Raw genomic sequence first — 26,313 nt, forward strand, 5'->3', positions numbered from 1 at the left:
TCTTTGGTTTAAAATCCTTAAATGTTTTAAACTAAGTTCACTTAGCCACTTATCTCTATTGAAAAGATGTGAGTAACTTGTTCCGCAGTTTGTGAAACAGATTGAGCTGTAAGCAAAGTGCTGCACATCCTGCTATTTATCTCAAGGTTATTCTGAGCGTCACCATCAAACAAGTTATTTGGCCCATGTTTACTTGAATATTATTTCCCAGTGTGGTACTGAGAGTTTACTAACAGTGTTACAGGATCAGAGCAAAGAAGCCTTAACAGAAGCACTGTACTGTACACCAGTTGATGAAATCTGAATTTTCCCCTACAATAACAATTAATGACACTACATTTTCAATAAAATTGACAAAGCACCTCCACTCCATAGAGGACCAGATCCAGGATGATCATTTCTGGGATTTGTTTGTCTCTGTCTACCCATGCCTTTATTCCTGCATTTGAATGAGAGAATAGATGGGAATGGTGAGAAAAAAGAGTTACTATTTTCCCACTTGGCTTGGTTTCCAGCTTCAGAAGAAAAACTGCCAGCTTTCTGATGTTCATGTAAACATTAACATAGACCTATAACATGAATGAGATTTCAAGCAACAAAACACATGCAAAATGCAATTTCAGAGAAAGGAATTGAATATTTGTATCCAAAGCGAGTCCTGGCCCTGCTAAACCAAAAAAGCAGCTGGTGAAGTGATTTATGGGGATATGCAAGCTGCAGCTTGATTATGAGCCATGCTGCAGGATGACTCAGCTGAGCAGTGAGTTATCTGAGCTGGAAAAGAGAAAGCTGACGTATAGATAAAGTTCTTTATCAGAAAAGGCTAGCTGGTTGGTGGTTTTGTCCTTGATTGGTTGTCCCTGGCAATCTGCTGAGCATGAATTTTAAAGTATTCTCAAGATAAAATACTTCAGCAAACAATAATAGATTTTGAAGGCAGTTTTCACCTATCAAAAGAAAGAAGAGGGAAAAAAAAAACCAAACAAAACCAAAAACAAACCAAAAAACCCAAGAACAAAACCAGGGAATTCACCAAGTTCTAAGAAAGAAAGGTGAATTACACAAAAGAAAGCACAGTCTTTAGGAATGTCATTAAAATAATTCTTAATACCTTTTATTTTCCATTGGTTTATTTTTAACCTCTTTTTAAAATGTGCTTTTGAAGCCAATAACATATAACATATGGTGGCAATAATAGAGCTTTCTCCAGCTGGTATCAGACAGCACTAGGAATGCAGCTTTACTGTTGGGTGATTTTGTTCTCCCCAGCTATTCACAACGTGCCTGCTAATATGTTTAACAGTGCGCACTGAACGTACACACTCCCGCCTCCCTGGGCCCAGCTGGCAGCCCATCATCTTCCCCAACTACTTTCCCCACTGCCATATCACCAAACAAATGTTTGCACTTCTGTTCACTTCCAGTGAGAAGTCAGAAAAGTGAACTTAGAATACAATACCTTAAGCAGCAGTTTCAGTTCATTATTTCCTTACCTGCCTGTCCTAACTCAGAGCATGCAGGAGTAGTGGGTGTGTACAGAGGCACAACACAAAACACATGATACAGGCTTGAGCCCAAGTGAAGCTGTTTACACAAGTGTTTTCTAAGACTTGCCAGTCACTTGAAATAGATCATCTGTTAGTAAATCCACTGACATTCAGAACCAGTCATGGTTTTGGGTGTGAATTTCAGGTAAGTGATAGTTAAATGGAGTGTCCTGATGAAGTATCTCAGCTATTCAACAAGGATGCTGGGCACAGGGCTATCACACAAAGTTCAGTCTATTAGTCTCACAGGCTAATTTAAAGGAAGTTCAGATCAGAAAATAGGTAAGGTCCACAGGTTTGCTTCATGACTCAGATTGCAACCACAGAAAAAAACCCAAGAAGCAAGTCATAACAGCAGATTAGCCTTAGCCCTGAGAAAGCTCAAGAGTGCTGAGGATACTGAAATAGAGAATTGAATGAGAATACTCCTGTCCATCATTGTTTCTTTTCAGAGAGAAAAGACTACAAATGTTTCAGGCTCCATGCTGTATGTCCCCAGAGGGCTTCAGGGTCAAGCACAACTTCTGAAAGGTGGAGGGCAAAAGGAGGCAAGAACCTAGGGTGAAAGTGTTGGGCAATCATGCAACATGCAGCCAGACCATGAAGATCCAATCCCTGAAGCAGTGATGAAGCAACACAGGATTCAGAAATCTCCTTTGAAAGGTCACTAATCAAACACAGGAAAACAAGCAAGAGCAGCCTTGGGAAGCCTAGGAGTACAGGACAGCCCCAACAATGCACTGGTCTGGCATACATCTCTCAAGACATGCTTTATGATGGCTGTGATAAAAAAAAAAAAGCTTCTTAAATGTACAGATTTTTATGCTAACCTTGTGATTTGAAATCCTGAGGCACACATTCCAAATGCCAGGAATTCACAGTGTTTCATGTACAGGCAACTAAACAGACACACAAATTTTGCAGGACTTCTATATTTTCTAGATCTGAATGGTATAAACATCTCAAATAATTACAAAGCACCTGAGCTACAGTCTAATTTTCACAAGCATGTAAAAAAAAAAAAAAACCAACTAAATAGAATTTGCTTAATGTTACTTACCACCATATAATTTCATTTATGCAACACTGATTCATCACTGAGTTAATCAATTTTTTATGAAGCTCAAAGGAAAAAAGAGACTGCAGTCTTATTACCAAAAGAACTATGTTTCTCCCTGGAAAGATCTATCATTAAGCATTATCCTACAGAATAAGTGATTTTTATCTTTACCTTGCATGCACAGTACAGAAATTACAAGATCATTCCTTGTTTGCAGTGAGCTAAAGCAGAACATACAACACATTTAAAAACTGAAGTGTGTCCTTTTTTCTTCCTGGGACATACATATACAAAACTCTGAACGGGAGAAACATGCATTCTATTTTTGGCTGTAGAAAGAACTGTGAAAAATTCTTAATTGTTAACGAGGATAAAATTGAAAAGGCAACACCTGCTCAAAAAGAGACACTTCAGGAGACTTACTGCTTCAGAAATCTATTATAGCGAGTAAGTTAAGACAGATAATGGCTAGTCATGGGATGTATGAAAAACTAACTGATTATACATTGCTCCAAACCACTGGTTTTCATTTCTGACATACATCAAGGTTAGGCAGCAGCTTAGCAAGTCTTAAAAAACAATAAAAACACCAGTAAAAGAAACTGGCAGTTAGATTTAGCAGAGAATGTTGTGTCCAGAAATACCAGATGCCTTTATAAAAATAAAGTATATTTTGCTAAGTAATGTCTGAAAAGTTTTTGCAGCCAAATGGAGCTTGATCTTTATTTAACAGCTGAGCAACAGAGGTCCTTATTATTTAATTAAACACTCATTCGAGCTGACATTTATTTAAAAACCTAAAACAAAATTATTTTGCTGCAAGGCAAGTAGGTGAAATGGAAAGGGTTTATTCATATAAGGCTAGGAGTCATGAAGGAAGCAGTGATTTTAGCATAAAAAGAATCTGTTGCTAAACAAGGAGTTACTGTGAAACATTACATCCAGAGTAGCTGATTTAACAAAATGGCCTTTCGATTTGAAAATCATTTCTGCACCCCACTTATGGAAGGACCTTTTGCTTTTGTCTCCATTTGTGGTCACTACTTCTCAGGTCCATGAAGATGGTGTCCCTCCATCAGGCATTAGCACATCTACCAATAATTCTTAGACAATGGCTGAAAAAAAATCTGATTTGATTTGGCAGGGAAGCCATGGGCTTTTCAATTATTCATTTTATTTATACACCATCCTGCTCTCTTATTAAAAACAGTGCAACTTTCCAAGAAGTCACATGCTTTTCATACAAACACAGAAATCATTTTGCAGATAATGTGACTAAGTAAATGCCTTTGAAGCCAACAAGCCTATTTCTTCAAACACAAACACCATTACTTTTATGTCCAAGCAAAACCTCAAACTAAGTGCCTGATTTTCCTGAAATCCTTCATGCTGCAGCTGAACCCATTGGTCATCTTTACCTTTGAGCACCAGCCAGATGGCTGGTGCATGAGGAAGAAACCAGCCAAGCTAAGCTTGTGGAGGGCATGTGTGTGCCTGAAGCAGGTGTCTGCAAAGCACCACTGGACCCCGGACTGGAGAAAAGATGTCCCATGGTGAAAGACCATGTGCCAGCAAGGGCAGATGCCAGTGGCCATGCTCAACTCCTTCAGGGAGATCTCCAACTTCCCATCACACAAACAGGGAAGAGAGATCCTTGGACATTTGCCAGGCAACAAAGTTCCCTCATCCATCAGGTCTCCTCACCACCATTTTCCCACAGAGCCCCTGTTGCAAATGGGAGACACACTAGATTTTTGGGTGCTCCATGGGGCAGCTGGGTCTGCACAACTGCTGACATGCAAAATTTGCACAATTTCATTTGGATACAAACCAAAGAGAAACACTGTGGATCATCCAAAACAATACCAGATAGAGACTGGCATGCATTTTGGAGTCTCTAAAGAGCATAATTTCATTAAGCATGCAAGACCTAATAAGCACAAAAAGGAAATAACCAGGCACTGTCATAACAGGAAACATACCAAAGTCCTGCCTAAATTGGAGCTGGCTGGGAAGTGAGCTATTGTCAGGAACTCATTTCAGACACTCTGATATTGCTGACTACCTTGAGCAAGCATGGCATAACAGCAAAAAAAAGCCAAACCAAGAGACTGGTTTGCTTATTTTGAGGGAACTAGCTCAGAAACCATCTAAATTCTAAACACGCCTATGTTAAAATATACTGCCATTCCACTAAATTGGGCAAAACCAGTAACATTTCAAGTTAAAGGGTGGTTGGAAATAAGTATAAACATACAAATGCACATCTTTCTTAGTACACCTGTTTTAAATCTGACTGGGGATACACATACCTAGCTGAGGGCACTGTAACTTAATTCATGCAGGGTACATCCTTAACCTTCATTTTCACTTCTTTTATGGTCCTCTGTCAAACTACTACATTGCAAAAAGACCTAAAATTTGCTTTGACATTTGTGGGGACCGGTTTTTTTCTTTTTTTGTCAAGTCTGGAGGATGGAACGGGGGATCATTTTACTGCCAGTTTGTATACTCCTCAACAATTTATGAATGGTACTGGACTTGGGTTGGTCCTATCTACAGGTCAAATTAAACCAATTTGTTCTTCATAACTGTCCAAGTGGCACTGGCATTATTCATCTGCACAGAACATGCTCTGTTTCAGAAAAGCACTTTCCAAAATGTTTCTATTCCTGCTAATATAGTTTCAGTCTCCTGATCCCAGCCATCCTGGAAATTCGTGTGTATCACAGCACACAGCTCCATCCGGCTTTGAGATGAAACTGGGCTATCTGCCCACACCAATTTGGAACTGACTTACTTCCCTTCAATGGTGTGACATGGCTGAAAGGCTAAAAAAAACGTCCAACTGCAAGAAGTCTGAGGCTTCACCTAAAGGAAAGGTAAATGTGTTTTTAAGAAAAGGCACAGGTAGCACAGCACTAACCACATACTTGCTAAACCTCCTATCTCATTTACCTTGCAATACCCTGTCTCATGGCCCTTTTTTCATACTGTGATCATATATCATCATGCCAGAGAAATACATTCATATTTTGTGTACAATCTAAGTAAAAAACTTAAGCACTAAAGTACAAACATATCTGAGCGAATAAAAGCATAAAACTACTGATATTTCCCAATACAAGTCAGTGTGGATGTGGGAATTTCTAAGTAGAGACAAAGCAGCAAAAACCAAAACATGCCGCCAGAGAGCTGGTGTTGCTCCCTGGTAGTCAGCAGTAAGGATGTCTTTTACCATTTAGAAATCATGCCAGTGCCATTATTTGGATCTGAAAACTTACTGTGCAGACTACTGGGCATGCAGGGAAATCCAGAGGTAGATAGTTATTTCTTTCATGTTCCCTGTGTGAAATAGCAAGGCTTGGTGTATCAAAGCTGCATACAGAAGGCTCATTATGTAAGTGACAACTATAATATTAAACTGAATGGAATGATAATATAATTCAAGAAATCTAATTGCTACTGTGCAGGAAATTCATTTTCTAACAATACAAAGCAAGAGCTGTCTCAATCACTAAAAAAAATCCACCCCTTATAATTTTCTTTCATTTTCAATTTTAGAAAAATGGTCTTAACTCCTCCTATAGACATCAGCACTTAACTAGTCAATCAATCAACAGAATCAATCACCACACCTGCTGTCTCTATTGTTATTCCTTAAAGAAAAGCGTAAGTACAGGAAAACATGTACTGACTAGAATCCACCAGAGGCAAATTTTAAAAAAAGAAAACAAAACTGAAAAAAAAAAATCTAATTACTTAAATAAAATACCTTTTGAAACTGTCAATGAAAATTATTCCATCAGAAGAGAAAGAAAAGTTGCAAAATCTACAAACATAATGTATTAATTCAGTGACAAATAAAAATAATTTGAATGTAATATTTATCTGAAAATAAAAACCCAGCTCTTAATAACTCTTTATGTTCATTATCATCAAAATACCTTGCCAAGGTAACCACTATGATTTTTCTTACCTTACAGATGGCAAAACTGCAAAGACCTCAGCAATATCAGAAATCTGCAAATTTACGGAAAAGCTGGGAAAGTAACTAATATCTCTCATCTCCTGCGCAGAGCTTTGATTTTAGACCCAAGCATTGGAACAATACAGATCAAAGACTAATTTCTAAATACTTTGTAATGACATCAAGCAATAAATATAGACCATGTTTTTTCCATATCCTTGCAACAAAAACTACATTTCCCTAAATTGCATATTACAATATCATAAATGCTTTATTGCAAAGCACAGTCAATGTAATGGCACAAGTAATGAACAATTCTGTTGCATGAAAAAAGCAGTATCTAAATAAAAACATTTCTTCCATCAGCATGAATTTTTTAGAGCAACACATAATGCAAAGGGGTTCATTTCAGCATTTTAATACAATGCAGTAATTTGAGATAAATTTAACACTTCAGAATATCTAAATTTTCATTGCATTTACCTCTTTGGGATTTACAGTAGGACAAAAAAAATTACACTGGTCTGGTGACATGTTATGTGGCAAATCTTTTTAAACCAGAATTTTGGTAACTTTACTGAACTACTTTCTACTTTGCCATAAACATCAGCAAAAACACTTCAGCAACAACACTACAGGTGCTATCTGCAAATGAATGGGTAATGTGAAGGTAATATGATTCTTTAGAAGTCAAAAACTAGGTAGGTAGATCCAACACCAGACTCCATTTCCTCGTGACTCTTCCACCTCTAACTGGGAGTAAGACTGAAGGGTTGCACATACCATTTACTAAAAATGAACAGGTTATGAGAATGTGTCAGTTCCGCTGGAGGATGCACAAAGTTAGTTGATTTAGACACATTTTATTTTCATGCCCATGAAGGCTCTTATTCAAAAAACAAAACCATGTCTCACTTCCTGATCCTGCTGCTGGGCAGGGTATCCTGCTACAGGGTGGAGCATTAAATTGTTCAAGAAAAACGCTGGCTTGCAGCCAGTGGAAATTTCATGTGCTATGGATCACGCCTCTATTCTACTGTGATTCATCAGACTCAGCAGCCACTGGTGATGGGTATATGTGGTATGTCCCACAGAATATATTTTCTCCTACAGTAAAATTTGCCTGCCAAATATTGTGCTCTTTCTATGTGTTGAGTCTAGGTTTATTTAGCGGCAAGAGGACGTTCTAGTAGCCTACTGCTATTTCAGGGGCAGTTATGGAGTTTACCTCTTCCCTTAGTAGCAAATAGTGTAAACATGGGAAAACAAACTGCAACTGGAAATTGAGGCTTGGAAGATTCAGGCTGGCTATGTGGGGGAAAATAACTCCAGCAAGAAGCTACCCTGGAGAACCTGGAATAGGTTAAACTGTCATCCTTGGAGGTTTCCAGAATACAGTAAGACAAAACTACAGCAGGCCCAGTGATATGCTGCCTTGAGAGGGATATTGGACGAAATGGTTTTTTTAGCCAATACCCTATGACTCCACAATTTTATGTATACTCAGTGTTTCTTATTTGTCTGAGTTTCCAACCTGAATTAGAAAGTCATTCTGGTGTTGAACTGTGTCAAAAATCCAGGCATGTTTAAACACCTGCAAGTGGCTACAAGTCATTGCAGTGTGCATCACATCATAATGCAAATATAAAATCAATAAATATATTTATTTATACTTATATAAATATATAAACAAATAAACATAAAATCATGGCCTCAGGTGGTAATTTGCAAGGTTTCCAAAACTTTTAACCAGTTTAATCAAAATAAATGAGGTGCTGAAATAAAGATGACAGACAACACTCTGTTCATCTGGCATAATGGAAAAAGACACAAGCATCTACAAGCATCAGCCTGAATCTCTGAAATTAATTTCCTTCAACCAGCCTTGGAGTAAACCTTGTCACCTTTTGCTTCAGATTACAAACTGGATTCTTCTCAGCTTTCCTAACAAATTCATGTATTTAAAGAGGAAAAATCATCCTCAAACTGAGGCCTTACCTTACACATTTTTCAGACTGATGAGAAAAGAACAGAAAGAAAGTGTGTCACTAGCACACAGAAGAAAGTACTCTGATTTTTTAATAATGAACATAATATTAGCATAGGTTTTGCATAGATAGAAATCATGGTTTTGTTTTTCTTTCTTTATTTAAAATTTACATTATCTCCTCTTTTATTATGCATTTGCTCACTCTCCAAAGCTGAATGAGGCAATGGGGTAGGAATCCCAACTACTGTACATTTTTATTTGCATTTATGTGCAGATGCGACTTCATATCCTTTCAAACTCAGTAACCTTATGTGTCATTGAATGTGCTTTCTACTGCTGAATGGACTTCCTTCAAAGGCATGAGGCCAGACAGGCGCTCTGGTATTCTGACTGAAGTCAACAGGAGTTACCAATGGATTTAATTTGAAGTCGGATTAGGACTTCTGTGAAAAGCTTATATATAGAGAACCATGTACTGTAAAAATGTAATCCTTTAGGAAAAAAAAAGTCATTTATAAAACCCTTCTTGTGAAGAAAAAAAAAAAAAAGAAGCACACTATAGACTTAGGTAATCATTTAACAAGCTCGACAGCTGAAAGTAAATAATTCTTGGGCAAAGTTTCTAGGATGAAAGGTTTGACCTACGCTTGAATCTAAAAGCAGCAAGCTGATTGACCTCACGATACTGTGGTTTTATTTCAGGAGCTGCCTTCCCTTCCCCCCGCCCCAAGCTTTCTTCTGAATTGCATGAATATTTCATGACTAACTGTGCATACCATGGCAGACAAAGAGCTAATAGATTAGTAATCTGACCTGCTATTTATTTGAGGTGCCCCAAACATGTAAGGAGGGAGACTCTGATTTTTCTTTAGAACAATCATGAAACAATATGGCTGATTCTAGAAACTTTATTTTAGCTGAGATAATTGCAGTGGGTGGAAGAGGCAAAGGGTATGGTAAGAATTCACATCTGGGAATGAAAGGAAATCAGTGCACAATACAGTCAGACATGATAGAACACTCAATCTTAATCACTGCAGTAAAACACTGAACTTCACTGCATTACCTAGAAACCTTGTTTATCCTGCTTGTGCTTAACTTTAGCAAAGGATAAAAAAAAACCCAAACCAAACAAAAAGCCCACACCACAAACACTGAAAGAACGAGTGATGTCACATTTATACTGTACAAGTTTAAAAGAGTTCTTGAATTGCCAATTTTATTTTCCAAATTATGAATATCAGTTAAGATTAATAGGGAAATCTCTTAAATGACATTCAAGAGTTGCCTGTAAAGCAATTCCTGGAAATAATATCCAAAGATCAAATTATGATTAAGAGATCTTGCTAGTGAAAAGCATGAAGCTTTTAGACAAAGCAAAGTGGTTTGGATAACTAACTTAACATAAAATGGAGACTTCATTATTCTGTTTCTTTTCTGCCCTCAGAAAAACAACCGCTAAACAAGACAAGTGAAGTACTAGATTGGCATGGAAGGAAAACATTTAACTATTAAGCTATTTTTATGGATTAAAAAGGTACACAAATTCATACAAGTAAAGTCTGAAGCAGAAGAGAACATTTAACTGAGCCAGAAATTATTTTTTAAAAAATCCAAAACCAAAGTGTATCACTCCATTGTGTAGCCAACGTGCAAGTATAAAAACTCCTTCACAAGTTCAGATTACTAGAAATTGCCAAAAAAAGTGGCTAGAAAACACTGCACCACAACATTTAGAGACACACTTGTGCATCAGCACAGATGCTGGGTTGATCAGGCAATTTGTAGCTTTAGGAGCCTATTTTCTGCTCAAACTGACAGGCTCGGAGGTTATGATAGCTGCACTTCAGGCTGTTAGGCTTCTTGACTACTGCATGCTCTGATTGTTAGTTGTAGCATTTCCTTTGAATTAGGGATGTCAGGCACCCATATTCAAAATATATGCAACTCTGGTACAAGTGCACATAAAGACCAAAGCTCTGAATTTGTTTAATCTAGTCCGCTCCTACTTTCAGGGAATTTATGCAGTTTATTTTCTGGACATGGCTGAGGAGAAAAAAAAAGTACTATTTGTCACCTTCAAGTAATCCTTCCACAAAAACATTGATCAATCCCTGGTCTGGAAGCCATCTACGGACAGGAGACTCCTTCTCCCCCATCACTTCTGTACATTTTGAGCTTCTTTTGCAAAGGGATATTTGCACATTTGCTAAACACACTTTTGGTAACTTGTGCAATGAAAGCTTTTTGTTATCACCGAGTGTAATGGAAGTAATCTGAAGTCTTTAATCTTAAACTGGAAGCATGGCTTCAGAGATACAGCTATTGAGGAGGTGAACAGGTTAAGAGTGGGAATGAAATCGACCCTGAAAAGGAAACTGTATCACTAGACTTTGCTCTCAAGCACCTCTATTAGTCTCCAAGGAAGGAGCTGAAGGTAGTTGGAGGTAGTCATGCTAAGAAACAATTCTGACACCATTTGTCTGGTATTTAAATTGTAGCTAAACAAAGAAAAAAGGCAGCTAAAACTCAAAAGATCTAGGAATCGCAAACCACCCTGGTTACTACAGTAAAACACTGAGGTCAAGCAGTGCAGAAGGAAGCACAAAGTCCTGAAACTTTCTTCAAATGTATATAGGAAAGAAATGGTAAAAGTCAGAGAGAGGAGGTGTCAGAGTGGGGATTGTACTGCCTCTATGTGGGAAGATGTCGCTGTTGAGCAGCTAGCAGAGTAATGAATGCATCGGTTCTCAGTGGCAAGAAGGAATGACCTTTATTGTTTTGATTTCATCACATTTATAGAATTCTCAAAAGTCACCCAGATTGGTCAGTCAGAAGCCTTCCCCCAGGCCTGATTGGCCAGGCCTGCACTGCCCAAGTTCTGGGACACTGTTCCAAAACATCCAAACTTTATCTTTATTTACAAAACACAAGAAAACCTCTCATGGGAAAAACTGTGCTAGCCACAGGAATTAACAAATTTGTTTTCTGTCTCTTGCTTTATTTATTTCCTGAAGGTGGTTAAGTCATTTCACTTCTCCTTCTTTTCTGTAAAACTGGTATTATACCCTCTCTGGTGCATTTTAAAGGCACAGCAGAGTGAAAGCTGGAAGGAAGGAAGCCAAGGAAATAAAGAAGTCAGACTGACCTACTCAGCAGATCTGTAAGATGGGGGAAAGTAAAGCTATTTATTCCTGTGCAAGACTGGTGTGATCCTGTGGCTGGCTGCAGCACAAGCAAGCAGCTCACAGGCACTAACATGCTGGATGTCTCACCAAATCCATGTGAAATGACAATGCTGCTATGATTCATTAACATCTCCAAACAACATACAAAATAGCTAGGCAGAGTAATTATGAAAACCAACATTAAAAAAAATTAAAATACAGCATATCCTGGATGAGAAGAGGGGTGATTTTTCTCTCTTTGGGCATTAGAGTCTTTATTCAAAACAATCCTAAAGCAAACTATCTCCCTGGACAGAGCAAAATAACAGTACTGTGGGTGATCTTTAAAAAAACTAGATGTCTGGCTCAAAAACAGACTAACCACCCTTTTCCATGACTAATGCCAGAAGCATGATACCTCAGCGGCCCTTGGTGCCCAGTGTGCTCTGGGTGGCTACCATAAATCAAGCAGCAGTTCACCTTTCCCCAGTGTCATGTCACCTTTGACCATCAATCCTTTCCTTCCTGCAAAAAGTAGTGACTTCTTGCAAAAGGTAGTGACAGTTTCTCTAAAGAAGTATCTGAGTAAACACCAAGTTCTTTCTTAGCCCCAAGGCTTGTCCTGAGCCTCTCTTTCAAGTTGTAATATTTGGCACTTCATCCCTCAAGTGATTTACCAATGTCTCTTCATACCAGCTGGATTGTCTATGGCCTTGACTACAGGAATACATCATTAAGACAGACTCATTTTAGCTGTTAAAAAAATACTGAAACCTGTGTACATCCAAGCTTTCACTGCTTCTCAAAAAAAAAAAAAATTAAAAAAAAAAAATCAGCCATTCAAATTTAAAGTGTATCACTTCACTAAGAAATTCTCATTAAACCCAGGACAGCAACAGGTTTGTGCTACAGCAAGTCACAAGAAAGTTTCTACATTGTCTCAATAGCTCGCTCAAATCTCTACTGACAAGAGAATTATTTCATTATATAAATGAACCTACATCAGATTATAGCAGCAGTAGCCATAATAGTAATGCTATGATAAATAGTAATTAATCCAAATACTTCCACAGTCCCCTTCAGCTGCCAGACTTAAAGCATTCTACAGATGAAGGTAATAACCCCATTCTTGGCAGGGAAGAAAACTGAGGTTCTGCAGTGTAACAGCATTTGTTCAAGAAGGAGCAGTTGTAAATCTCAGACATTTCCCTGTTACTTCCTAACTTTCTTATTTTCTCTAATGGGTTGTTATACACCCTACAATTTAGAAGTTTGATGGTGCTTTCAGCTTTAGTAACTTCAAAGGCTTTGAAAGATCTGTCATGTACCAAAGAGGCATTCAATATCCCAGTCCTCGGGACTAGCTGAAGTCTAACTCCTGCTGATGAGAGGACTTTATAGAGGTGTGTAATACGTCAGCCACATATTAAAGTACAAGGTCTGCTCTTTGGTTGTCAGCTGTCAAGTAGTAAATAAAAATTAATGTACAATGGCAAAATGCCTTCCTTGGGCTTGCTTCCAATTCCTGCTCCAAAGAGCCTGGAAAACTGCTAAGAGCAGCTCACGTGAAGAGAGTGAGTGGAGTACTGCAGCAGAGTGACCCAGCCATGCTCTTGCCTTTGATCACTCTCACTTCTATTGTCCTGCAAATATGATTGCAACAACTTGCCTTTTATCTTCTTCTATTTAGTCTGCACAAATGTGCCTGCAACATTGCTGAAGCAAAATCATAGTGTACATGTAGAGTCTACATCACCTTGAAATACCACACTAGCATGCATGGATTTCCAAAAGCAGATCTTGATAATAAAGGCAGGCAGCAACAAACAGACACAGGAGACTTTTCCCAAACAACTAACAAATTCTGCAGCTCAGTTTTAGTGCAGTGATTTACCAGATGGCTGAAGGCCCCCATCCCTTATCCTATCTTCTGCTGACATCCAAGCACTAGTATTACGCATGTCGTTGACACTGTATTTAATTTACTTTCTGGTAAGAGAGAGCAGTCTATGGCAGCACAGCAGAGGAACATGGGGAAGGAACAGCACAGGGGCTAAGAAGAAACACAGCACAAAAACACCAACTCTTCTTTCAGAGTGCCTGTACTTCAGGCAGCACCCTTTATTTCCACCATGACTCCCATGGGGAAGGGAAGGGGTGATGAGAACATAACAGCAGTGCGAATAAATAGGTCCATGTAATTTGTATCAATCTGGAGGGAGGCAGAGCTGCAGTCTGACTCAGACATGCAAAAAAAAGTTTTACATTGTTGAGATTTTTCTTTGGGGTTGTGAAGTATTGTAAAAATAAGCTCAGACTGGGCCACTACCTACTCAGCCTTGCTCCAGATCTCAAGACCTCTGCAGATAATTTTTGTATTCCAGCAAAAGCAAAACTGTGAAATAGGCTGAGCTGCACAGGAAGACAAAGTTACCTTGAGAATCAGCTGAATTGTGAAATGTCCAACTCCACTGTTTCCTAAATCTTGACCTCTCAATATAAAGGCATAACAACACATGCAAGCCTGGATCTACACACAGTTATAAAAAATCTCAGATACAGTATTTCACTACATATACTTCTCTCCCTACGAGAAGAGCATGTGGCAGACATGAACTGTACCACGTAATTTACTACTGCAGGATGATCAGACACAGCATTGATGAACACACAGTCTATACAACAGAAGAAACAACTTCAGCAAGTTAGTATATTTTATAGTACTCACAACAGCATTCTTTTAAATAGCAGTGTTCAAGGTTTTCAACAGCTGATGTCCACTTTACTAGTATTATCAGACATGACATTTTCCTAAGAGTCAAAATTCGTATTTTCCCCATTCATTCCCACTAAGAGTTGTAGTCTGAAAATATCAGTCTTTCAAGCAGCACAATCATGAAATGTTTTTTGGGCTGGAAGGGAACTTAAAGATCATCAAGTTCCAACCCCACTTGCCCTGGACAGGAACACCTTTACATTGTTACATTACACCTTTACTAGGCCAGGTTGCTTAAGGCCCCTTTCAACCTAGCCTTGAACACTTACAGGGATGGGACAGCCACAACTTCTCCGGGCAACCTGTTCCAGTGCCTTACCACCCTCACAATGAAGAATTTATTCCAAATACCTACTCTAATACCAATATCTAAACCTACCCTCTTTCAGTTAAAAACCGTTTCCCCTTGTCCCATCACTACATGCTCTCCTAAAAAGTCCCTCTCCAGCCTTCTTGTAGGCCCCCTTTAGGTACTGAAGGTGTACCCAGAGCCTTCTCTTCTCCAGGCTGAACAGCCCCAACTCTCTCAGCCTGTCTTCATAGCAGAAGTGCTCCAGCCCTCTGATCGTCTTCGTGGCCTTCCTCTGGACTTGCTCCAGCAGGTCCATGTCGCCCTTATATTGGGGCCCTCAGAGTTGCCTGCAGTATTCCAAACGGAGTCCCACAAGAAGAGAATAGTGAATCAGCTCCCTTGACCTGTGGCAGCCCAGGATATGGTTGGCTTTTGGGGCTGCAGGCACACACTGCCACCCCATGTTAAGCTTCTTGTCAACCAACACACCTGAGTACTTCTCCCCAAGGCTATTCTCAATCCATTCCTCACCCAGCCTGTGCTTGTGCTTGGGATTGCCCCAGCTCAGGTGCAGGACCTTGCACTTGGCCTTGTTGAACTTCATGAGGTTCACACAGACCTACCTCCCAAGCATGTCAAAGTCCCTCTGGATGGCATCTCTTCTCTCCAGCATGTCAACTGCACCACACAGCTTGGTGTCATCAGGAAGCCTGCTGAGGGTACACTCAAGCCCACTGTCCACGTCACCAATGGAGATGTTAAATCCCAATACTAACCCCAGTCTAACATCAGTCATCACTGATTCCACTTGGACATTGAGCCATTGACCACAATTCTTTGAGTGCAATCATCCAGCCAGTTTCTTATCCACGGAGTGGTCCGTCCATCAAATCTATGACTCTGCAGTTTAGAGACAAGGATGTCATGTGGGACAGTGTCAAATATTTTGCACAAGTTCAGATAATTCCATGAGTCTCATCTCTCTTATCCAATGACGCTGTTACCCCACTGTAGAATGCCACCAAATTTGTCAGGTATGATTTGCCCTTTGTGAAGCCATGTTGTCTGTCATCAATCACCCCCTTATCTTCCATGTACCTTAGCACAGTTTTCATGAGAATCTGCTCCATGATCTTACTGGGCACTGAGGAAAGACTATCTGTCCTGTAGTCCCCAGTGTCTTCCCTTTTTTCCCCTTTTTAAAAATGGAAGCTATGTATCCCTATTTCCATTACATTTTTCTCAAATACGTAGAAAAAGCAGAAAAGGACAAGACTGAAATTTTATTTCCTGCACATTTACTGTATCATTACATTCATGATGTAGAAATGCAGCCTTAGTATTCAGTAGGGCTGCTTAATGTCAAGGAAAAGATTATAAAGCCATGTCTGAGCATGTATCATACCCTTGTTCCTTCTAACAAGTCACAGCATCTTTATGACACCCTTTCAGAAGGGCATCCTCAATCTCCTTTGGTAATTCCCTACCCTACATTAAAAATGTCCATTTCCCCTGAGGGCAGCCTGATGCTGAGTTTGGAGAACATAATGAAATCATGATGGTCCGTTTAGTACCTACACTTGCGTCAGAAATTCACTTCCTCTGAAATGCATGCAATCTCAGTTAAAACTCCTGTACCTCAGAGGTGTAGATGAAATACTGATGCTCAAGAACAAAGCACCTCATTAGCTCTCTGAGCACAGTGCACTGCAGCTTGTCATTATCCAATGCATTCCTTGCAAGCCACTGGGTGGGAGATATGACAATCCCTGAGGCTGCACTGCAGAGAAATATTATCAACATTCAATCAATATCAGAAACAGAATATTGCTCAAAACTATTTGTCATTGGCATCTGCTTTAGTATGAGAAATGGAAGGCAAACGGAACAAAGGAAAAAAACCCCAAACACTGGTGAAGAGCAGGAATATTGCCTCTGAGTTAATCTATTGATAAAAGCCACATATGAGACACCTCTCTGCCTTATCTAGGGCCACAACCCAATTGATGGTATATTCTAGGATAAGTGGTGCATCAACATGTTGCAATACGAATTTCTTGGTGTTAATAGGGAGTTCAACAAAACGGCAAGACAAAAATTAAGTCATTAACGCAGTTTCCAAAACATTTTAATATTACTTTTTTTCAACTGTAACTGTTCTAAAAATGGTAAAATTTTACCTGCTGTACAACAGGGCTTTCTGAAACAAGACCCATGGACTTTTTGGATATAGATGCAAAGTGAGAATGGTAACTAGAGCACCGAACAGGACAATCCCTGGCACTGCAGTGGTAACAAGAGTTCTTGTAGATGAGCTGAGAATGAAGTCAGGAAATGGGCACTGAGGGACTGAAGCAATTAACATGACTCCAGAGAGTCCTATGGCTGTGTGTTGCAGACTAATTCCTCCTGCAGCCCTACCTGCTACTATGAACTGGAACAAACACCCTCTGCAAGAGTCATTCTAAATGTGCCATTTCACCTGCCAAAAATCTAGAAACCTGCAGAGCTGTTTTGTTATATATCAATTGCCTAGGAGTTGTCATATAGAGGAGTCCACCAGCACTGCAATAAAACATTAATTCCAGTGCTTTTGTCACAGGAGTTCAACACCTGGACTTTCTGGGTAACCTTGAATAAACCACATTGTCCTGTCCTTCAGCTGCCATGCAGGATAATGCATTCTCCACATGTAAGGGTACTGAGAGACACTAGTGCTCCCAATACCAAGATACAGACAGCTTCACATGGCCAAGCACAAATATCACAGGACCACCACAGAACAGCCTAATCCTATGTGCACAACACAGTTCATAAGTGGTGTAGCAGGTTGACCCCAGCTAGATGCCAGGTTCCCACCAATGCCATTCTATCACCCCCCTCTCCTACTGGATAGGAGAGAAAAAACATAATGAAGGGTTCCTGGGTTGAGATGAAGTCCAGAGAGAGCTCACTCACCAAATGCAATCACGGGAAAAACATACTCAAATTCGGAATATCAATTGAATTTATTACTAACAAAATCAGAGCAGGAGAGTGAGAAGTAAAATAAATCTTAAAAACACCATCCCACATCCTTCTCTCCTTCCCAAGCTCTACCTCCTCCCTCCCAGCAGCACAGGGAGACAGGGAATGTGTGTTATGGTCAGTTCATCACACGTTGTTTCTGCCACTGCTCAGGGAGAAGAGTCCTTCCTCTCCTCCAGCATGGGGTCCCTTCCATGGGAGACAGTTCTCCATTAATTTCTCCAATGTGAGTCCATCCCAAAGGCAACAGCTCTCCATTAATTGTTGCAATGTGGGTCACTCTTCCATGGGGTGCAGTCCTTAAAGAACAGCCTGCTGCAGCACTGGTCCCCCACAAGGTCACAAATCCTACCAGGAAACCAGCTTCAATGTAGGCTCCTTTATCCATGGGTCTGCAGGTCAATTACATCTGCACAGTAACGTTTTTTCCTTCTTAAATGTTATCACAGAGGCATTACTATTGTTCCTGATTGGTGCAGACATGGCTAGCAGCAGGTCTGTCCTGGAGCTAGCTGGCATTGGCTCTGTCAGAGGTGGTGGGAAGCAACTTCTCACAGAAGACACCCCTGTATCCGCCAGCTACCAAAACCTGGCCACACAAATCAAATGTAATTGTTGACTACCCTTCTTTCAAATACTGCTATTTATCAATCCTGTCTCATTTTTGTCTATTTATTCTGCCACTTTCTGCTGTGCTCCAGAGGCTTCTGTATATAATCAAGTCATAAACATGTTTTGCTTTGGTTTAAATTTTGTTTAATAATCATTTCCTGAGTAGCTTTAAACAAAACTAATCACACAGAGACATGTATACAAAAAGAAACCACTGCTAACTCTATTTTTTTAAGGACTGTTCAGTTACTATATGTAAGTAAAATTGCAAAAGAAACCCAAGCATCACAAAGCACAGAAACTGTGCCTCTCTAGCACAGAGAACACCCACCTTTGACGTAAATTTTCTATCAACAGAAGAGTATTTTTCCCTCACGCAATGTATTTCTGAAATCCTTAGGCATCCTAAAGTTCTGGAGGTTGAGGGAAAAGAATAAGCTAGAGTGAAAGAAGTGACCCACAAATCTGTAATGTGTTATGTGGTGATTCAAGCAGACACAAATAACAATCATGTCCTACTTCCTGAGAGCCTTGCCTTGCCCACATATTGAGCCTCCAAGCTGGCAAGGAGGGCCTGCAGTCCAGCATGGCAAGTACACGAGGCTGAGGATGAGCTGCCTTCAGGCTGGATGTTACCAGTATTACAGACTAACAGGCAAGCTTGTCAGGAGACAATTCATTCTCCTAAAGCTTGAACCATTCCCAACACAAAAGAAAAAGACTGGTTACAGAATGACTTTTTCAAACAGCCCTGACAGTTCTTCCCTCTCTGTGCTTTTTTGGGCTAACAGGTCAGTCTCTCTCCTGAGCATTGTAAATCACTTGCTCATTGCTGGTTGAAGTTAATACCATTTCCACAGACATCTGTGACCCCAAGATTTCTCCCCTTGCTCTTTCATGACACTGGGGGCACAGGAAGAGGATTTCCTAACATTGACTCAGAAAAACAGAAACTGAAGCCAAACAGAAAAACAGAACTGTGATCTCTCTTCCCCTGTCCATCTTTTGCCTTTTCATTCTTTAATTAGTAAGGACAGCCAAAATAGACCTTTTCCTTGTTTTAGTTTGCTTATGTACTTGTTTCTGACAGAAGAAATTTGTCCTTCCTGCAGGAGAACCAACTGCACTCTTCTATAAATAAAATCCATTTGTGTAGATGGAAGTTCTCTTGAGAAGTTTCCCAACACAACTAATTTTAAAAATTAAAGACTAGAAGAGCCAGAAGTAAATTTTTTTTTTGGTCTTGCAAAGGTGTTGAGAAGAAAAGACATTTGTCTGGGTAAGTTTTCAAATAAATATTTAGGGAATGTGAAGATACTGCTTATTTTGCAAGAAGAACAGTAGTTGACAAGCATAGGGTTAAATCTATCAGAAATCTAGCAAAGCAAAGATAAATTTCCTGAAGTGCACAGTAAGACACTGTTAACCAAACATTGCTCTTTCTTAAATAAATGCTCACATACAAAAACCTATCACCTATTGCTGTGCTATGTAAGCAGGTTTCAACACTGAACAGTCTGGTGATTTACAGATGCCTGGGTTAGAGAAGAGAAAGAGCACAGACGGCTCTTGTCAGCACTACAGTAGGGTTTGGCAAAAGACCTGAGAAGACAGGGAAGCTACTAAGGATGAACTGAACATACTGGCAGCCCTTTCATACCATATCTGAATAGTACTAATTCACAATTGCGGTTTACAAGTCCATACAAGTTCTTGAATTTCACAGGAATGTTTAGTATCTTACCATTTAAACTGTAGAGTCCTGGTTTTAAAATCGGATTTTGCATTTCACAGGGAAAGAGAATTACTAATTTCAGTAACAACTGTGCACACAAAAAATGTATATACATGTCTCTGTCTCTTTCTGCTTAGTATGAAGGATCTGATGTGTGAAATGGGACTATCCCACATTCTGATAAAAAACAGCACAAACTAAACAATGGCAATTGTACATTAAGGAAAGTGAGAAAAAAAATCAGTGTCAAAAACACAAAATAGGTATTCACAGTGAAACAAAAAGAAAATGAATCAGTCTGTGGACTGATGATAGGTTTGCCATGATTATTTTTTCCCGTGGGAGATTATGTCTCTCAGGAGGTGACATCCACTTAAGGGACAATGAACCACTATTTATATAAATGTCCATCAATGCAACTCTCTAAACAATTGCAAATATTGACCAGCATGCAGCAGATTAATTTAGCCTCACTGTCATCGGCATATATTGTGGATAGCTACTGCGAAATAGCAGATTTCTTACATTCATACTTGACACATCCCAATTGAATGTAGAATTTCCATCAACAACAAAATAAGCATTTAATAGTAACTTTGTTTCCCTAACAGAGACATATGCCTTCCTAATAAAAACAAGTAAGACTTTTTCTAACAAATACTAATATTTTTTGTCATTATATTAGACAAATATTTTTGTCTAATATAATTTTTGCCATTATATTAGACCTATGTAAATAGTACCATCCCATGCTAATAAAAGGTTCCTCTCCACAAGGAATATCTCCAACAGATCCGAAAACACAAAGCTTTGTTCTACTATAACCATTTAAATGTGAGGTGACATCAAGGCCTATAATGCATGGAAGCATTTTCCTCAGTTGCAAGTGCTACTTCAGTGTGGGGCTTGTGTTTATTAACACAAGTCCTTAAATTCAACTACAAAGCAACTACAAGAGTCTCAAATTTAACTTAACAAAGTGTCTGATGTCAACCCTTGAATCAGGGCAAGACAGAACTGAGTTAGGAGCATTCTGCTGCTGCGTCTGAGAAAAGATCACAAACTCTGCAACCGCCTCACCTTCACAGCTTTCCTTCTGTAACTTTACAATCCTGGAAGAAACAAATATTTGTAAGACTCACTGCATTGTCATAAGACAGGCAGGACAGCAGTATTTGGAACAGAATGCAGCAGAATAACTAACACCCAATTTCAGAAACATCAGGTAGGTACTGTTTCTTTTCCATACAGTTTTGGATGCTTTATACCTGAAAACCAGATCACAAGAGGAACTCAGAAAACAAAAGCAGGCAATGACTCTGTATTACTCCCTCTTAGCCACCCCTTTTTGGGTCCAGTAGTTCTAGCATTATATTCTTAATTGGCATCATATTCATATTCCTATCTGAGAGTTAAAGGAAAAGAAAAAATGTGTGTGTGTGTGTGTGTGTGTGTGTGTGTGCGTGCGTGTGTGTGCGCACTAGTGTAAAACAGGAGGATGTAGCAGCAGGAAACTGATAATCAAATCCTTTTTCTTCCATAATGCATTTTAGTTTGTTATCAGTATCTTATTTTGAACACTTTATTCTACTTTGCTGCATCCTTTTAAGTACTCCAGCAGGAGAGGAGGAAAGTTGTTGTGAAGCAGAATAATTTGGGACATACTATAATTGTTAAGAGCATTGAGCACAAAGGCAATACTAAGACAAGCTGCCTGAAGCTTTCTTGGCTGCAGGAAGTGGCATTACCAAGGTAATCACTTTCAAACTGTCCAGCAACACTGCTGGGGAACTCCGTACTGAGAGGGATGTGTAGGCCAAAGCATATTTCCTGTAAAGGGGAACACATGCATTCACTGATAATTTGTAGGACTTCCATGTTTTGTCTTACATGTGTGCTTCTAGCTTGCTGAAAGTTGAAAAGCTGAGCTCATTGTGAACATTTAAGATCTTCCTTATCACATCCTGAATCTTGCAGTTGATTTGAAAATCAGATGGGGGTAAAGAAAAGCATTTTGAGAATCACGAGATGCTAACCAAATTAGACACAGAGAGGTTGGGTATGGCTTATATATACAATATCAGAGATTAAGTGCAAGGATCCACACTTCTCACACATTGCAAATAAATATATTTGCAGTACTTGTGCTTTCCTTCACTGGCCCTTGTAGCACTTCCTTTGGTGCCAGTACTACTGTGTTTGCTGCAGGAATGCAGCCCTTCACTCAGCTGTGATGTGACATGAATTCAAACTTGACAGCTACTGCACTTAACTTGAGATCCACACTGAAGCTGTGCTTTTAGTTCTGGAGATCCACAGCGAAGCGTCTGCTCTTCACCAAGACAGCAGCTGTTACATTAATCTGAGGCCTTACTGTGCTAATTGGTGCATGAACCAGTCACAGTACAGCTAACTCCTGTCCCACACTATCTCAGTGTTAGATTATCCTGCTACAGAAAGTACACAAAACCACATACAGATGGAAGAAGGTGACATGAAAGGAAGGGTGAGAGCAACAACAAACAGGCAGATGCAGATTTCCTGATCAGAGGCAAAAGAAGAGACCCGGTGTTGCAGCAGTGGCCCTGCGCTTTTTACATGGTGACATAGTACATCTGTCTGCTGGAGGACAGGTATCTGAACACAGCAAGAGGGACACCAGAGCCTAGAAATTACTCTGCTGCTCCATCACCCTGATGATGCACCTTCTCTGGAAAGAGAAGGAAGGCTTTTCAGCATACAGTGTTGAAGTGCCTCCTCTTTGCTGTGTTTTCCACTTTCACATAATTATTATACTCACTCCAAGGTATGAAAACAAATAAAAACCCAGGGAGAGAAGATGCAGTCTCATTTTAGACAATATTTTGATTTCATGTGAGTCAAGCCATGCCACAAAATTATCTAGGAGCTACTTCAAGGTTTTTCAGTTCATTAACAAAAGTTTCAGAGATCCCATTTGCACAGGCCCTATGGATACAGTTTTACATAAAGGTGGAAGGACCTCCAACACTTCTCCTTCTAAACACCTTGTATTCAAAGATGGAAGTTACTCTCAATGCACTTAATTTTAACTGTATTTCTATGCTCAGGCTGCACAGGACATAGGTCAGAGTATGTATTTTCTCTAGCTCATGTAGTCTTAGCCTCAAGTAGTCAATCAACCATTTACCTCAACACTAGAAAGTACTCTAGTAAACAGCTCCTCTGAATTTTCTCATAATAACCAAATGTGAGCCCACCATGAAAGGAAGGAAGTGTATTTTTAAACTAAGAAGACTTTGTTAAGAATATAAAAGTTGCCACAACCTCTCCCTTCACAAATTTATACAGCTATGAATTTAGCACCTCAAATAAACTTAGCTGCCACGATATCAAGGGATTCTACGGCACTTCCAGCATTTTTCCCCATCAGTTCTTTAGAAGTTTACATTAAGAAAAAATTTAAGTCATTAAAATGTGATCAAGAAAAAAAGGTTTTTTAAAGCCACTTGAATGTCTTCACTTTCCACCTCTGAAATTCTTTGTGATTTTGGAGGGGTTGAGGGTGGTGGTAGTGGGTTTTTTGTTGGAATGAGTATTGAGCAAAGTTCTTTTTCACACTTAAAGGGTCTAACTCTTTCTTCAAGCACAGCAGAGACAAAACAGCCTGTAAGCATTCTTCATTCCTTATTGACATCTTTCTTGAAAAATGGTAACCTTTAACCTTGCAACATTATTTCTCAGGGGGCTGATTAAATGAAAAGTCTGTTTTGGTCAATGGCAATTATAGCTGCAGACCTCGTAGTAACCTTTAGTGTGGATATTCTGCCTTGCACACAATGCCAATTAAATGGTTGACTGTCATTCCTAAGGTTCATCTAAAATTACATTATCTTAGAAGATAAAATACCGTCAATGCAATTTATAATATGTCTCTTCAAACTGTGGTGCCAACAAAGATTTATTTCTTCCAGGTCAAAAAAGGTTAAAAGAAACAAAAAAAATCTAAAACTTAATTTGCAAAATATCTTTAAAATAGAGGAAATGCAGGTTTAAGACATGGGGTGATTTCCCTTTCATAGAGGGATTGTTTGGATTAGAGTGTTGGGGGTTTTTCTGTTGTTGTGGGGGCTTGGTGGATTTGGTTTGTTTGTTTTTAACTTCCTGCTGTTTATCTCTTCTTCTGTGTATTTCTTCTGTACTTCTCTCTTCCCATTGCTTGTGTTAAGCTAAATCTCTCTGAGGTTCAGAAAAGCACTGATCCTTCAAACACACAGGATAAACAGTGTCTCAGGCCATTTAATGTCCTTCTATCTTGTCATTAGTGTTAAATTTGCTAACAACGTTTTAGCAAAAACCTATTTGCATACTTATGCCAGAGACAAATCGAAGAACTTGCTTATGCAAAGATGCTGCTAAAGAGTGACCCAAAGTATCACCTCAAAAGCACCAGTTCACTGACCTCTGCATTCCCGTGAAGGGAAGCCTAGAAAGTCTGTATCTGCTTTGCTCTTCCCTATTAGCTTTACATCAGTGAAGTAGTGGAGATTGATAACACATTTCTTCCAGCTATTTCTAGTAGCATTTTTCCCTGCTGTTTCTAATAGGAAATCAAAGAGAAGACCAGTTTTTCTAACAGCTTCAGTTTACAGTGATTTGACAGCAATTTCAGATTTCTCATTGAATATATTTGTTCTTTACTGTTTAATAACGCAATTCTTCAAAGATAAAGAAGATTTTAAATAGTTTGTGGCTAATTTTGTTAGGCTCTGCTCAACTGTCAGAGAGACCTTAAAACCATTACATTTCTACTCTATTCCCCACTATGCACAAAGAGATACAGTACCTTACAAAAAGACAAACTTTTAAATCAAAACAGGAGTCAGAGCAAAGGGAGCAACATTGCAGAGCACAGCTCTTTTGCCAGTATCTCACCACAAATATCAAACATATTTGCCAGTTTCATATGGATTTTCTGTTGCTTTCAGTTAAACTTTTTTCTGCTGGCCTAATATAAAAAAAAATCCTTTGAACATCCCTGTCCAGTAATGCCCTTTGCTCAGTTGTTTTTCTGTTACTGTTTCAAATTAGGACAATTAAACAGCATGATTTTTGTCAGCCTAGAGCAGCTTCCATCCAGAATACCTGTATTCATTTTTTTTTTACCTCCACTCAATACTATAATTTTATGTTTTAAGAATTTTAAAGCCTATTATGTAACACAATAACACATAATTTATTTAAATTTATTATGACAATCAAAACCAGTGTGAAATATCAAAAATGTTTTAAAAGCAAATACAGACAACCTAACTGAATGAGACTAACAGGTATTTGACCATACAACACTGTCAGCCAAATGTGAACATTATTATGACAATGAAGATATCTTTTCTGTTGTTGTAAAAAAGCATCTTGTTGTTTTAAATTTGAGGTTATGGCTTCTTCTTAACCCTCATTATCCCTCAAAACCATCTTCAATGCTGCAGCACCTTTATTTATCACTAACACAGAACACAGTGCTAACAAGTGAATTTCCAAAACTTCCTGAAGTGAAGAGATTACAATACACTACACACACAGTTTGTCGTTTGTTCGTTTGTTTGAGGGAAGGGCCAGGCACTGACTCATGGTGGATGTGTAGAGTAGTTCACCGCGAAATAACACTCAAACCCTACTACAATCCATCAGTTTCTCTTGATTTCATCTCTTTGCTAAAAGATTCTACGAACAGATTCTTTGCTTTGCTACATGCTGTTTTGACTAGGAAATTAATGGCAAACATAGGCAACTACAGCACTTTTAAAGACAAGACTTTTGTTTTCTATCCTCTGGCAATTTCCAAACATTTGCCAAGCTTGACTGTGAAAGATACAGTCATATTTGCAGAAGTGCTGTAAGTATCAAAGACACAGCCTTTCCAGCGTAAAACTATTTGAGTCACATCATTAACCACTATATTCTACTGGTGCCAATGTTCTGCAGAATTTCATGCTTTTAAATTTTATAATCCTTTTGTAGTTTGAAATACATCCCTGTATGGCACATTCATAACAACAAAGCAATTCTCACCCAGGTTATGTCAATCACTAGTATGTTTAGTTCTGATTACACACACACACACACACACATATATATATGATTAATCATGCCTTTCA

At 39.1% G+C, this 26,313-nt stretch overlaps 1 protein-coding gene across 2 annotated transcripts in view; it reads right to left on the reverse strand.

The window, feature by feature from the left end:
* ITGA6 (integrin subunit alpha 6) overlaps nucleotides 1–26,313 on the reverse strand; it is a 122,256-nt gene that overhangs the window by 70,684 nt on the left and 25,259 nt on the right. Inside the window, exon 1 of one of the 2 annotated variants that reach the window (XM_085066450.1) lies at nucleotides 6,587–6,689. The exons of the other annotated variant lie outside the window; for it this stretch is intronic. Within the exon in view, the coding sequence (XP_084922576.1) occupies nucleotides 6,587–6,675 (89 nt within the window). The 5' untranslated portion in view covers nucleotides 6,676–6,689. Of the gene's footprint in view, nucleotides 1–6,586; nucleotides 6,690–26,313 lie in introns of those variants that run through there. 2 annotated transcript variants of the gene reach the window in all.

Source organism: Lichenostomus cassidix, chromosome 7, assembly GCF_008360975.1.
Source record: "Lichenostomus cassidix isolate B80296 chromosome 7, HeHo_3.0, whole genome shotgun sequence".
Classification (NCBI taxonomy): domain Eukaryota; kingdom Metazoa; phylum Chordata; class Aves; order Passeriformes; family Meliphagidae; genus Lichenostomus; species Lichenostomus cassidix.